The sequence below is a fragment of the Lactuca sativa genome, chromosome 6, assembly GCF_002870075.4.
Source record: "Lactuca sativa cultivar Salinas chromosome 6, Lsat_Salinas_v11, whole genome shotgun sequence".
NCBI classification, from domain to species: Eukaryota; Viridiplantae; Streptophyta; class Magnoliopsida; order Asterales; family Asteraceae; genus Lactuca; species Lactuca sativa.
Window position 1 is genome coordinate 56,750,102 of NC_056628.2, and position 15,385 is coordinate 56,765,486.

A 15,385-nucleotide genomic window follows, 5' to 3' on the forward strand; every position below is an offset into this window, starting at 1 on the left:
GTAATTCATATAGAAATATTTTTAGGGAAATTATATATTTCAAAATCATAAGTTAAAACCATAAGTTGAATGAAATATATAACAAAATTAGATACATGTGAATACACAAAAACTAAAAAACACACAATGATCCCACTTCGTGAATAATTATTGAAAATTTAAGATATATATGTAGTAATAATCACATATGTGTGTTAAATAATAAATCATTAAGTATACTATACATATTAATCAACGAGTCGGCCGAGTTTTACAACAGTGTTCGCTTCAACAAGGGGCCAATCGGGGAGTACTCGGATTTTGTAACTCGCCTCGGTAAGGGCCAAGCAGCGAGTACTCGGACGAGTATTCGGCAAACTCGGCGAGTTTTACAACACTAGCAATTACTATAGAATGTTCATTTGGGATGGTTCACTGGAATAGTTTAAAGATCATGCAGTTTGTTCGGACAAGATATTTGGTTGAAAAAGCAATTTGGACGAAAGGCTTATAGTAGCCATTTTTTGTTGTTGGTTTTCTTTAAGTTCCGAGAATTAGTTCTATTTTAAGATAGTCTTTCCTCCATTCTCTCTAGTAATTTATTTAAATACAAAGGGCATAGTTCCTTAATTTGGTCGCTTTTAAGTGATTTGTAACCCCGTGTGATTGCTGATCAATAATACAAGCTATTTATTTCTGCACGTGGATGTGCAAAATTCCCTGATTATGGAACCATGTTAAATGTTCGTATCTGTAAGTTTATAGTTTTTCATTTACATTAATTTGCTATATATATATATATATATATATATATATATATATATATATATATATATATATATATATATATATATATATATATATCTTGGTATGTGTTGCTCTTATTATTATACATTGTTATGTTATTCCATATTCTAGTTTGTTATCTATTTGGTTGTTAGGTTTTATACCTATTTAACGGATTAAGTGTTTATCATCTCTTTGGATATATTTTGATTGCTAAAGTAATCATTTGGATCCATCCTAGGATCCCGTAACAAAAATAACACAACCACAACAACACATGTTGATAATAAGTGATGTTGATAATAAGTCTAGTAGGAAAAACACAACCACAACAACACGGGCACAGGCTGATAATAAGTTTTGTTTCCTACTAGACTAACTAACTATTTTCCTAGAAAGCTTATTTTCCTAACAATTATAGTATAAAGATGCATAAATAACTGATAATATAAAAAATCAAAGAATACCAACTTGTGATTCGATTTTCTCTCATATATTACATTTTCACGCTTACTTTGCTCAAGTCCTAATCTAGATGAAAATCAAGACCGTATTTCACCTTTTTACCCTTGATTTTCAAAATGTCTACCTAATCCACTTTATGTTTCTTTTTAAAGGACAAAATACATAATCTTTTTTTTTTCTCAAGTCATTCAACAATTCTACATCTAACATAATATTTCTTTTTTGGAACATAGTCTAATATTTTTATTCATGATCAATCTCATTAGAGGACATGATCATATAATTAGAATTTTATTTTGAAACGACAAACTAAATTACTCCTAAATACCACCTATATATATATATATATATATATATATATATATATATATATATATATATAAACTCATGATCTCTCATTTGAGAGTCACTCTTTATCGTTAGTCGATTGGCCCTTTGGTTGATCATTAGATAATTAACTGATCCATTTACTGTTGGCATTGATCACCCTCCATTTATACCTGGTCCATGAGACATCAACATCATCATACACCTCTATTCCTAAGACATCTATGAATTTTGTTGATTCCATGCCCATGACCCATCAATATACTTGTCCTCGTAAGTCTACCAAACTCCATGATTTTAACAAATTAATCCTTCTGTTTAGCTTCATTTTCAGTTTTTTATAGTATAAATTTTACATATGAAACAATGTCCTGTTGTGAGATTGTTTCTGATCCTGTATGATAGAATTCTATGACTGATAAAATAATTTCTCTTTACCTAAAGTATACATGTTATTTTGTTTTGGTAACACGGAGAAAATATATCATATATTTTCATTGGTTTAATTATTATGATCAAATATATGGGTCCACTGAAAGGTACAAAGCCATGCTTATTACCAAAACATACTGAAAAAAGTTTGGTAAGGATTATGAGAATATATGTGCATAATTGTAACAATAACGACTATTCATATTATGATCATAGTTGTTTATGTTCACAAGTAGAAAAGTATATCAAATGGATGTCAATAACTCATACTTAAACAGTTATTGAGGAGGTAATTTAAACCATCCTATGTATTATGTAACATTCAAATTAAGTTTTCGTCTTTATAAATCCTTATATGGTCTCAAACAATCTCATCATGATTGGTTTGAGAAGTTTTCTTTATTGATTATCATTGTTGGTTTTCTTAATAATTATCACAATCTGACATTATTTGACAATACACAAGTGCATGTCAAAGTATCTTATCCTTATATGTAAGTGACATGATTATCACTCGTGATGCCTAGTATGATATTGAGTCTCTAAAGCATCATTTGGCTTATCCTTTCGCTATGAAAGACTTAGTATTTTGCACTAGTTCTTGGGCAATGAAGTTACTCTATCCCAAAAGGGTTATACTTTATCTAAGTCATATCACATATCAAATTTGTTTGAGCATGCATGCCACTCTAATAACATAACTAATAGAAACCCTTCATAATCGATGCTTGTTTTTCTCTAACTTATGGCATTCCTCTATTAAATGTAGATATGAATCATACTATTGTTGGTATCTTTGTTTATTTTGTCGGTACTCATCTAGACATAACAAATGCAATTCATGTAGTTAGCTAGTTCATTACACTGTTTTGGAGTCTTTAATTTGTTCCATTAGACGCCTTCATTAGAGTTGCATTCTTATAGTGATATCAGTTTATATAGAAATATCAATGATCACAAATCTATTACTGGTTTCTATATTTTTCTTGAAGATTCTTTAATCTCATGGAAGAGTAAAAAATGGATGTAGTTTCTTGTTCCTCCATAGTGATGGAGTATCATGCAATAGTTGTGACTACTTGTGATATATTTTTGGGTACGTTGGTTACTTGTGGACCTAAGTTTTGATATTTCTCATCCCAGTTCCTAATATTGTAGACGTGGGTGTTGATTTTCTTTACACTCACCATCATCTCCAACTAGGAAATAACTTGTTAAACTATTTTCCTTTAGCTTTATATATTGCTGATATTTTTACTACGACTCAATGGGCTTCATATTTTAGTTCCTTATATGACACACTCTTAATGATTATTGCTTTCATATCATTGACGACATGCGTATTGATTGTCATTGTATTTACCATCATCTCCAACTTGAAACCAACTTGTTGCCCTATGTTTCTTTATCTTTACAAATTGTTGATGTTTTTATAAAGGCTTAGTTGGCTTTGCATTTTCGTTTCTTATCTCACAAATCTTAATACTTATTGCTATCATATTATGATTTTGTTAGTTTAAGGTGGGCTATTACCATATATTTATGTTGGGTGTTAATTAGCTTTTTAGTTATGGGTCTTTTCTTTGTTAGGTTATCCATAGCTATTCCCTATATATTGTTTTTTTTCACTTTTTTGTATAATTGTATCCATACTATTCATTAAAGATAAAATCCAGTTATATATGGCTCTCAATCTTTACATATTTGTTCTAAGAAAAGAGATTGATAAAAGAGAATTATGATAAGAAGCTTTAAGATGGAAGAGCATGGAAGCTCATACATGATTTAAAAGAGACACATTTAGAAAATGAGTTACAAACGGGAAAAGATAAAAATAGATGCAAATCTCGCATCAATTTAGCAGAACTTAGACAATGTCAATATGAATGCTTGATGCATGACATTCTATGCAATATCATACTTATTCTCTCCATAGCCTTTAATTGGGCGCTCTTGTACTAGAAGATGATATGTATTAAGTGAAGCAGTGGATGTTCTTATACCACAATATGGAAAAACGGGGTATGACGGAGAAAAGAACAAGATATAAAGAATTTTTGAGAAACCTAAAACTATCAAAAGGGATACCCCTAGATCTATCGTACTACTTGGAAAACTAGCAAACTGCTAAGACCAATTAATACGATGAACTTTTGAATCATTATTCAATGTCCATTGCTTCACTTCCATCTTATTTTTCTTCGTAGATCTGATTTTCAAGGACCTTCAACTTTCCTTTCATTTAGACCATAATGTTGCTCTATTTGATACAACATGGATCACTACTAATATAAACACTATTAAAGGACCGCTAATTCAACATGTATCTTAAAGTGAATAAAATGAAAAGATTGCTAATAAGCATACACGCCACTAATAGCAACAATTACACATTTCATGAACGACTATGATTAAAACAAAACGTTATTCATAGAAACATGAAAAATAAGCCAAAGTTCACAAACGTGTGTAATCATGATAAGTGGTTATACGAAAGTCCATTTGCATTTAAACATATGATATTACCAAAAAAGTTACCCAACATAACCACAAAATTTAGATTATAAAATAGTACATATGATTTATCAAAGTAAGGGTTTAAATAGAAAAGTTAGGAAGATAAACACAAAATTCAAAAATCATCTAGATAAAGACTAACAACTAGATAACTAGGGATAACCATGTAAGGGTAGAATAGGAATATTATCACTCCCCTTCAAGCTCGAGCATGTAAGTCCCAAATGCTTGCAATTTGAGACTTTGTGTCGACGTGTACTAGAGCAATTTCTTTAGACTCAGCATGTTCCCCGAAAAAATGACAATCCATTTCCACTTGTTTAGTTCGTTCATGGAAGACAAGATTATTGGCAATGTGTCTAGCAGCTTGATTATCACAAAATAGATGAGTAGGTCCTATTTGTGATACCTGCAAGACTTTGAGCAACCACCGTGCCCAAAGGATTCCACTAACTGTAATTGTCTTCGCTTGATACTCTACTTCAGCCGATGAACGCGGAACAACAGTTTGCTTCTTTGTTTTCCAGGAAATTGGTGGTCCCCTCAAAAGAAGCAAATAACTCGTCCTTTACCGTCGAGTAAAACTACAGCCCAACCAATCTGCATCATAGTATGCAACAAGTTCTAAACCACCTTCTTTCGATATAAGAATGCCTTGGCTCGGAGTGGTCTTCAAATACCAAAGTATTCTCATAGCAGCATTCATATGTTGTTCTTTATGATCCGACATGAACTGACTAAGTACGTTGACAACATAAGGAATATCGGGTCTAGTTGCTTGGAGATAAAGTATCCATCCAATCAAGTATCTATACTGATTAGCTTCAACTCATGGATATCATCACCTTAATCCAACTGTAAGTTTTGTTCCATTGGAAATGAACTAGGTCTACATCCTATCTTCCCACTATCTTCAAGAATATCGAGAGTGTATTATTGATAGCTTACAAAAATTCCATCAGAGGTTTTAGCCACCTCAATACCAAGAAAGTATTTCAATGAGCCTAAATATTTAGTACTAAATTGCTTGTGAAGTTGATTCTTTATGTCTTGTATTTTCTCAACATCGTTTCCTATGATGATAACAACATACACGTAAATTAGGACTACAACTAAGGAACTTCGCTTTTTATATATACAAGAAAAGTGAAGCGTCAGCATGAGACTAGTGGAACATTAGTTGAGTTAATGTCATAGTAAATTTTGGTACCAATTGTGCGATGCTTGCTTAAGATTATAAAAATCCTTCCTTAACCAACAAACTCGAGTATATCCCTTCTTTGCAAAATGCTCAGGGGTTTTCATGTACACTTCTTCATGGAGCTCTCCATGCAAGAAAGCATTGTTAACATCAAGTTGGTGTGCAATCCAGTCTCTCTTTGTAGCTATAGTAAGCAAGGTACGAACAGTGACTAGATTTGCAATTGGTGTAAAGATATCAAGAAAGTCAGTCGCTCTCTGTAGCTATAGTAAGAAAGGTACGGACAGTGACTAGATTTGCAATCGGTGTAAAGATATCATGAAAGTCGGCTCCCTCCATTTGGGTAAAAACCCTTTGCCACTAATCCTACCTTGTAACTTTCAATTTCCCTGTTGATTTTGTATTTCACTTTGTATATCCATTTGGAATCAATGGCACGTTCTCCCGCTGGTAATTGCATAAGGGTTCACGTTTTGTTTTCTTCAAGGGGTTTTATTTCTTTTTTGCATTACCTTTCGCCATTCACTCTTTTGTGCAGTTTGTTTATAATATTTTGGCTCATCTATTGAACTAATAGTTGACAAAAAAGCTTTATGTTTTTTAGAGAAATTGATATAAGATACATAATTATCCAGAGAATGTACCATAGAGTCGCTTTAATATGATATGGGCCCTACATTATCTATCGAAGGAGGTAACTTGACTTGAAATTCAACAAATCATTTTGGTCGAACTCTGATTCTTTTGACTCTAGTTTCAAGTGGAATCTGATTATGAATTTCAATATTCACTTACATTTCTTGCTCAATTTCATTTGACTGATTTACCTCTTCAGTCCCTTTATGGGAGTCCTCACTAGGAGGAGTAGTATTACCAACATCCTATTCGATGGTGTCTTTATTAGGTTGACTGCAAGAGATTTCCTAATCATCATCACACTGCAGCGATTCATCGAAGTTGTTAATTTCATTTTCTTGTTGTGTTTTGCTCTGAGTTTAGGCAAACGGGTAAACTTGTTCAACAAATCTTACATCTCTTGAGATAATTACCCTTTTCATTTCAAGGTCATATACCCGGTAACCCTTTTGCCCTTGTGGATACCCGACAAAAAACACTAGATCTCCCCCTCACTTAAATCATATCTCCTTTAGTTTTGGTGTTTCTGAAGTATGCTAAACATCCAAAAACCCTCATGTGGTCTTACTCTGGCTTTTTTTGAAAGAGAATTTCGAAAGGTTTTTTAGATCGATTGACCTTAGAAGGTAGTCTATTGATGATATATGTCGCTATTAAGATATATTCTTCCCAAAATTTTATTGGCAGCTTGGATTCAAATCTCAAGGCCCTAGAAACCTCAAGCATATGTCTGTGATTTCTCTCAACAACATCATTTTGTTGAGGTGTATGAGCATAACTGGTCTCCAATATGATTCCTTCTGATGCATATAACTCATTCATGGAGTTGGAGGTAAATTCTCCCCGTTGTCACTTCTAACTCTCTTAACTCCTTTCCTGAATTGAGTTTAACTTCACCATTTTACAAAAGTCAATAAGACACTTACTTGATTCTTGTTTATATTTAATAAGATATACCTATACACCCCTACTAAAATCATCTACTACAATAAAAAAAAACAGCATGCTCGTGAAAGAGAATGTGTTCGATAATTACCCCAAATGTCACAATGCAATAAATCAAAACACCGAATGGTTTTAATAGATGAACTAGGAAAAGGTAATCTTGTAAGTTTTGCCTTTATACACGAATCAGAAGTCTTTTTTCTTAAAGAAAAAGTAAAATTCTTCAAAAACTCAACTTGCTGCATCTTTGATTCTGAAGGATGCCCAAGTCATGTGTTCAGTCATTCCTGTATCTACAACCCAAGATTTAGTTTTAGAATTCTTACCAGCCATGTTGACATTTGTTCCCACACAATCTTTGATCTTATTAGTTGCAAAGCTAGAAAAGTGTTTGGCAACCATCTTATATTGTTCACTCATCAAACTTGGTATTGTTATCCCGTTTCAATCAGCCCACACAACCCAAGATTTTTCTTTCTCTTTCTTTCCTTTCATGGGCCACAAAACCGGATAACCAATCTTCTTGAAGCAACCCTCTTTATTATGCCCATTTTTTCCACAAAAGGTGCAATGTTCTGACTCCTGGTTGTTGTTGACTCGCTTAGTTTCTTTCACTGATCTTTTGTTCTTTGTTGGTCCTTGTCTACTAAAGGTGAAGGTTTGAAAGGCATCAACATCATGTACCGTTTTTCTTGTAGCTGAGATTACTCTTTGTTGTTCGTCTTCTACAACAAGGTGATAATTGGTCCCCAACGTTGTTGTCCGTTTCGATATGAGTATTTGAGTTCTCACGTTGGAAAAAGTCCCATCAATACCCATCAATAACTCATACAAACTCTCCTTCTCCTTCGATTCACTTAGTCTTTTTCTGATATTGCATTCACATTTGCCACAAGTGCAACTAGGCAATAGCGATACCAATTGTATTTCATCCCAAAGGACTCACATCTTCGTGTAGTAAGCCGAAACGGAAGCCCCATCTTGTTGAGTTACTGTGATGATTTGTTTTAGTATGTATACGCGAGGTGCAGTTTCCTTCTCAAACCTCTTTTCGAGGTCCTTCCACATCTTTGCCGATGTATTAGCATACTTGAAACTGGATCTAATGTTCTTCTACATGGTTGTGGTGAGCCAGCCCTTACTCATGGCTTTGCATCTCATCCACATCATGTAGTTCTCTGAGTCTTCCTCCGGTTTCTTGATTGTCCCATTCACGAATCCCATCTTGTTCTTTGCAAAAAAAAAAAAATTAATCTCATGTGACTAGTCACCATAGTTGCCATCTGTGAGGATATCATTGGTGTGCAATAGGGTAAAATTTAATCTCATGCGACTAGGGATAATCACGTGATAACCACGTAAGGGTAGATCGGAATTCAATCAATAACTTTATTAATTTCGAAGTTTCGGAAGTATTGAATATTTTTTTTTGTCGTTGCATTGCTTCGGTTCTTGGGTAATCAATTTGGATATTTGTTTTATTAGAATAATAATAAACATTATTTCATTTCATGTTGTCTTGGTAATCTGATATTACTTCAGCTTAATTTTAAAGGTAATTGAACTAATCTGCTCTACATTTATGTTCGGTGTGTTTGTAGATATGATGTGGCATTAGCAATTAACACTCTCGGAGTTGAACATCTTTCCTGCTTTGTTAATGAATGCCCCAACATGAAATTACTTCTTCATGTATCCACAGGTTTGTATTAAAGTTGCAATAAAGAAAAAATCTTAAATATAATTAAGGGCGTCTGGTGAAGACACAAATAAAATCATATTTGATAATTGCTGGCATGCAATGCATTTGTGTAGAATGTCAATTATTTTTGCAATTGAAACCTTCTTATTTCAGCTTTTGTCTCTGGAGAAAAGTCTGGAATCATATTCGAGATGCCATTTAAAATGGGTGAGACACTCAATGACAACAATAATCTGGACATTAGAGAAGAGAAGAGGTTAACACAAGAAAGACAAAGACAGCTCATCATTGAGAAAGCTAATGAAGAAGCCATGTCATCTGCCATGACGGATCTTGGTATTCAAAGGTTTCTCATTTTCTTTTCTTCAAGAAATCATATTTTTTTACTTATAGAGCAAGGTACACATTAACATTTCCACCGATTTTAAAACAGCCAGATTCACTATCGATTGATAATTCCATACGAAAGACCGACAAACATCCACACCAATATAATGATAATTCTCTTTGATTTGTGTGACAGTAGTTTTGCAATGACATCTATATGGTACCAACAACCATGTAAAAGTGGTCCCCTAACAAATAAAAATTTATTTTGTATTTTTAGTAAATACCTTCATTATCTTTATAATTAGTCAATAACATATTCATATTAATATAACCAATCATAATATAAATACTAAATAAGTATTAACATACAATCAAATAAAAATCAGTATGTAACTAAGTTATTTGAGTCATTTGGGCGAAGGGAGTAATATCATATTTGTCATACTGTTTTCTGGCATCTAACCACGTCACATCAACTGTACAATACGTTTAGGATTTTTTTGCCATTTCGGTTTGCCATTTTACTATTTTAACAACTGGATTTAGATAAAAAAATATATTTTTCATTAAATTAAAATAAAAGAAATACATAAAAACAGTTAAAAACTTCATAAGTTAAAAATTTCAAATACGAAATTAATAAAAACTACATAAAGTCGTCATCCAAAAAATTGGTCTTCCAAATCGTCTATGGTATCCACACTCAAGTCAATGTGGTCAATAATTCAAATATGTTCCATCAAATCGCTTTGAAGATTGTGATAGACTTCCATGAAAATTGTGATAGACTTTCATATTGATGTCATTGAGGGAACTGGGAGCACCAAAGAAGGCATATCCACAAATATTATGATGTCATTGCTTTAAGTATGACCGTTGGATAACAATAATTGTTCTTGTATGTATTTGACTGCGGTGTGAACTCAGACAATTAAACATTTATAAAAGCATACAAAAAGAATACATAGAACTCAAATATGCTTAATATATCTGATATATTGAGATACATAATAAAATTCTCACTAATTTATGCAATAAAACATATTTCTTCAACTCTTCATATCTCTTTAAGTATTCATGTTTGAATCACAAAAACACTTCAAATACATCGTGACTTCGTATAATGTGTATGAACTTTTGGTATGTACTAGAGTCGAGATTGTATGAAGTTAGAAAGGGTTTTATCGGTTATGTCTTGGCGCAATAGGTATGTAATTATGATGTTATTGATCATGTTGGGAGGTTTGGTAGCCTTGTTTCTAATTGGGACTAGAAACCTTTGGATGTGGATAATATAATCACTGATCGAAATTATATTATTGTAAAGGGAAAATCGAAATCTTGTAATCAGAAATACGGGCTTTTGACTTCGACGATCCATATGATCTTAAACTAAAATCAGATCTTTGGAATGCTCTTTCTAATATCCTTATGGACGATTTAGACAAGGTATAGCTTTGTTGTTGCGGCTTCAACAAGGTTAACTACTAGAGAAAAAATAGGCAAGTGTATGATCCTAATTGTTCATTGTTATTCATTAAATTTATCGATTTTATGTCCATGCTTGATCCTAATATTGGTGGACGAATATTTACGTCGATAAGCAAAAAATGATCCAAATTCAGTAAATTGGATAGATTTTTAATTTCCAACGATTTCTTTAATATGGGCCCAACTCAAATCGTATTACACTGCCTAAGATCAATTATGATCATCGCCTATTGCTTCTTAGCTCCAATGAACCAGATTTTGGACCCCATCCATTCTGTTTCTTTAAGTATTGTTTCCTTAATCTTGGGTGTACGTAGGATGTGACAATGCGAGTTTGAGATGTAAATTTAGAAAATTTGGATGTCTTCTCCAGTATTGAAAAACTAAGCAAAAAACTATGTATGGTGAAACATGAATTACATAATTAGAGATGTTAGAAAAAAAAGGTAGAGGAACAAAAAGGAGATGGTTAAGCTTAAGAAGAAAGTTCTTGTTATTGACATCATAATGGAGTAGGGTCTTACTGATGATACCTATACTAAGGAAAAGGAAGAAGGTAGTAACAAAATCAAAGATGATAAAACCTTATGCTTCTCTTACCTCAAGAAAAAATCTAGATGCAAATGGTTACTTGAGGGTGATTTCCTTGTATGACCTTTTGATTTCGAAGATCTAAAGATAGCAGTTTGAAGTTATGAAAATGAGAAAGTTCTAGGATCAGATATGTTCACTTTCATATTCATAAGTCTTTTTTGAAACATTATTGGAAAGGACATCTTCCATGCGATCAACTATTTTAAAGAGCACAACAACATCAATTATGGTAGGAATGTCTTGTTTAGCACCTTTGTATCTAAACTAAATGACCTTACCCTTTTTGATTTTAGGCCAATTAATCGGATTGGATGTGCATACAAATTAATTGCTAATGTGAGAATAATTTCCCGTGAATATTATTAAAGAATTGATGCAAATATATACACAATTACAACAGGAATAAAAGGAAACAGAATAACTAATTTACATAAGAGATTTATGCTTATTTATTCCTAATACCCCCCCCCCCCCCCCCTCAAGCGAATGGGTGGTGGATGAACATGCAATTGATCTCGGAACCGTTCAAACAACAATCTGGGCAATGGCTTGGTGAATATATCAACAACCTGAAGCTTGGTTGGAACAAATTTGGTGTGAAGTTTTCCTGCCAAAATAAGTTCTCGAATGAAATGATGATCAATGTCAATATGCTTGGCCCTTTTATGTGCAACAGGATTTTGACTCAAAAAAATAGCACTTAAGTTGTCACAAAGGAGTGTAGGGCGCTCAGAAGGAAGAGCATTAAGATCACGTAAAAGATGAGTAATCCAGATAAGTTCAGCAGCAGTGTTGGCCATAGCCCGATATTCAGACTCACAACTTGAGCGAGACACAGTTGGTTGCTTCTTCGCACTCCATGAAACTAGATTGCCAGCAAAAAAGATAAAGTAGCCATAAGTAGAACGTCTAGTCTCAATACAACGTGCCCAGTTAGCATCAGAATAACCAATAAGCATAGACTTGGTGGGGTGTAAGAAAGTGAGCCCATGATGAAGAGTGTCTTTAACATAACGCAAGATTCTTTTTACAAGAGAAAAATGGTGATCCGTAGGGGCATGAAGGAACTGACTGGCTTGATTGACTGCATAGGATAGATCAGGCCTAGTAATAGTCAAGTATAGAAGAGCACCAACATAGGATCGATACAAAGTAGCATCATGAAAAGGAGTACCAGCAGTAGTAAAAACATCATTTGTGGCAAGAGGCGTGCCAACAGGTTTAGAATCAAGGAGACCGGCCCTTGACAAAATATCATGCGCATACTTACTTTGAGTGAGACACAAACCTTCAGCAGTATAAGTAACCTCTAGACCAAGAAAGTAGGTAAGCTTCCCTAAGTCTTTAATAGCAAACTCACGTTTGAGGGAAGATACAAAACGAGCAATTGAAGGTTCATGATTACTAGTCAAAATTATGTCATCAACATAGACCAGAAGATACAAAAGACATGAGCCTTGATGAAAAATAAAAAGTGATGTGTCAGCCTGACTACACTTAAAACCTTGAGCAATAAGAAAGGTGCTGAGTCGTTGAAACCATGCACGAGGAGCTTGACGAAGACCATAAAGAGCCTTATTAAGGTGACACACATGATTTGGATGGCGTGGATCAACATAACCTGGAGGTTGCTCCATATAGACAGTCTCACGTAAATGGCCATTTAAGAACGCATTTTTTACATCAAGTTGATGAAGGTTCCAACGATTTGCAACGGCTAGAGAAAGAACAACACGGACTGTTGTGGCTTTTACAACTGGACTAAACGTGTGAGAAAAATCAAACCCAGGAACCTGAGTGAATCCTTGAGCAACGAGTCGGGCCTTATGTCGCTCAATAGTACCATCGGCATTAAATTTAGTCCGGAAAACCCACTTAGAACCTACGATGTTAGTGGCAGATGGTCGAGGTATGAGAGTCCAGGTTTGATTATCACGAAGCGCCTTGATTTCATCATCCATAGCACGACACCAATGTTCAAACTTGGAAGCTGATTTAAAACCCTTAGGTTCGGTGGTAGCAAAAAGAGCATCATGCAAAGTAGAAGGAGAAACAACAAGGAGATCAAGAATATGCCTTGGTTTAATAATCCCATGCTTACTACGAGTAGTCATAGAATGCCCCTGAATTGGCGGAGGCTGTGGTGGAGAAGGTTGTTGAAAAACGACCGGTGACGGAGGTGGTGAATGAGGCAACGCTTGAACTGGCGATACAGGTGGCGATGGTGGCATAGCTGGCGTAGGCTGTGATGATGGTTGGACATATGTCGAGTCATCATGTAGACAAGAGAGACACGGCTGAGATGGGGTAGGAGAAACAGCAGGTACCGATGTAGGAGAAGACTGCTTGGAACTGTCCAGAATTTGCACAGGGAGATCTTCAAAATAAGAAGATAAAAACAAGTGTAATGTGTCAGCTGTAGGAGGATCATACGCATAAGGAAAAATGCTTTCATCAAAAGTTGCATGGCGAGTAATGTAAACTCGAGAAGTTGAAGGATCCAAGCACTTGTATCCTTTGTATTGAGAGCAATAACCGAGAAAAATGCAGCCAATACTTCGAGGAGATAATTTATGCTCCGCATACGGTCGTAGATAGGGGTAGACACGACACCCAAAGGCTTTAAAATTGTTGTAGTTAGGTACGGTGTGAAAGAGAACTTCAAATGGAGACTTATGATCCAAAAGCTTTGTAGGAAGACGATTTATGACATAAATTGCTGATGTGAAAGCATCAACCCAACGATTTGCAGGAGCATGTGCACTAAACAACATGGCAAGTCCGGTTTCTGTAAGGTGACGATGCTTTCTTTCGACACGGCCATTTTGTTGAGGTACATAAGGACATGAAACTTGATGGTGAGTGCCATTATCAAGAAAAAGTTTGGTAACTCGAGTGTTTAAGAACTCTCCACCGCCATCACTTTGAAATACCTTCAGTTTGCAAGAAAACTGAGTTTGAGCAAACTGTAAGAAACCAACTAAAACCTCATAAAAATCAGATTTCTTTTTAAGGGGATAAATTATTAAAGAATTGATGCAAATATATACACAATTACAACAGGAATAAAAGGAAACAGAATAACTAATTTACATAAGAGATTTATGCTTATTTATTCCTAATAGCTAAAACCTTGGGGGAGATATTGAAAAACACAATTTCGGTGATTGTTCACAATGAACAATTCGCATCTTACATTCAAGGTATAAATATTCTTGATGGTCCTCTTATGATGAATGAGGCTATTACACGGGCGAAAAAAATATAAAAATGATGTTCATATTTAAAGTAGATTTTGACGAGGTGTTTTGCAACCTTGGTCTTTTCTTCCTAATATTCCTAAGCTTATGAGGTTCAAATAGAGGTGGACTATTGGATTTTTTCTTGTCTTACTTCAACTAAAGTTTCAATACTTCTTAACGGAAATCACACACTAACCAGAAATATCCCTTGCTTGTCTCGTCTCCAATATGCTAATGAAGCCATTTTTATGGGGGTCGTCTGTTGTTGGCGTTCGTTCGCTCTTGTATCTACTGTGGGATAAAATACCCTAAACTTTCATTTCTACAAAAATCATGTTCTAGATGGATAATTATATTGTAGTTCCTCAAAAAGTCAAAAATTTCAATCTTTGTGGTTCTTATGGCCATAGTTTGGATTATATATATGGAAAAATGGGAACAGCCACATATTTAACAACATGGTGAGAAAAAGAGAACCTCACCATCGGTTTTTATTGCGGTTGCGTCTAATCGGTTGTGGTTTATGCGGTTAATTTTAGTTGGGGTGCGGTTTTTCTCAGCTTACCTAGTACCCAAATCATTGACTTGGCCTCGCTCTTGCAAGAAGTCCTACAAGACATTGCTATTTTAGGGCTTTGGAATAGCAAAATGTTTGGTCTAAAAAGAATAACGTTAGCTACAAAGTTGTTCTAATTTCAAGGAAGTTAACGCCTATTCAAATAACAAGTTTCTAAAAGT

General features: G+C 34.3%; 1 protein-coding gene across 4 annotated transcripts in view; it reads left to right on the top strand.

Moving 5' to 3' along the window:
- Window positions 1-15,385, top strand: part of LOC111905397 (probable fatty acyl-CoA reductase 4) — a 65,139-nt gene that overhangs the window by 35,982 nt on the left and 13,772 nt on the right. For all 4 annotated transcript variants that reach the window (XM_023901097.3, XM_023901098.3, XM_023901100.3 and 1 more), the window contains 2 exons: window positions 8,890-8,990; window positions 9,144-9,336. In XM_023901097.3, coding sequence (XP_023756865.1) covers window positions 8,890-8,990; window positions 9,144-9,336 — 294 coding nt within the window. The remainder of the gene's footprint in view (window positions 1-8,889; window positions 8,991-9,143; window positions 9,337-15,385) is intronic.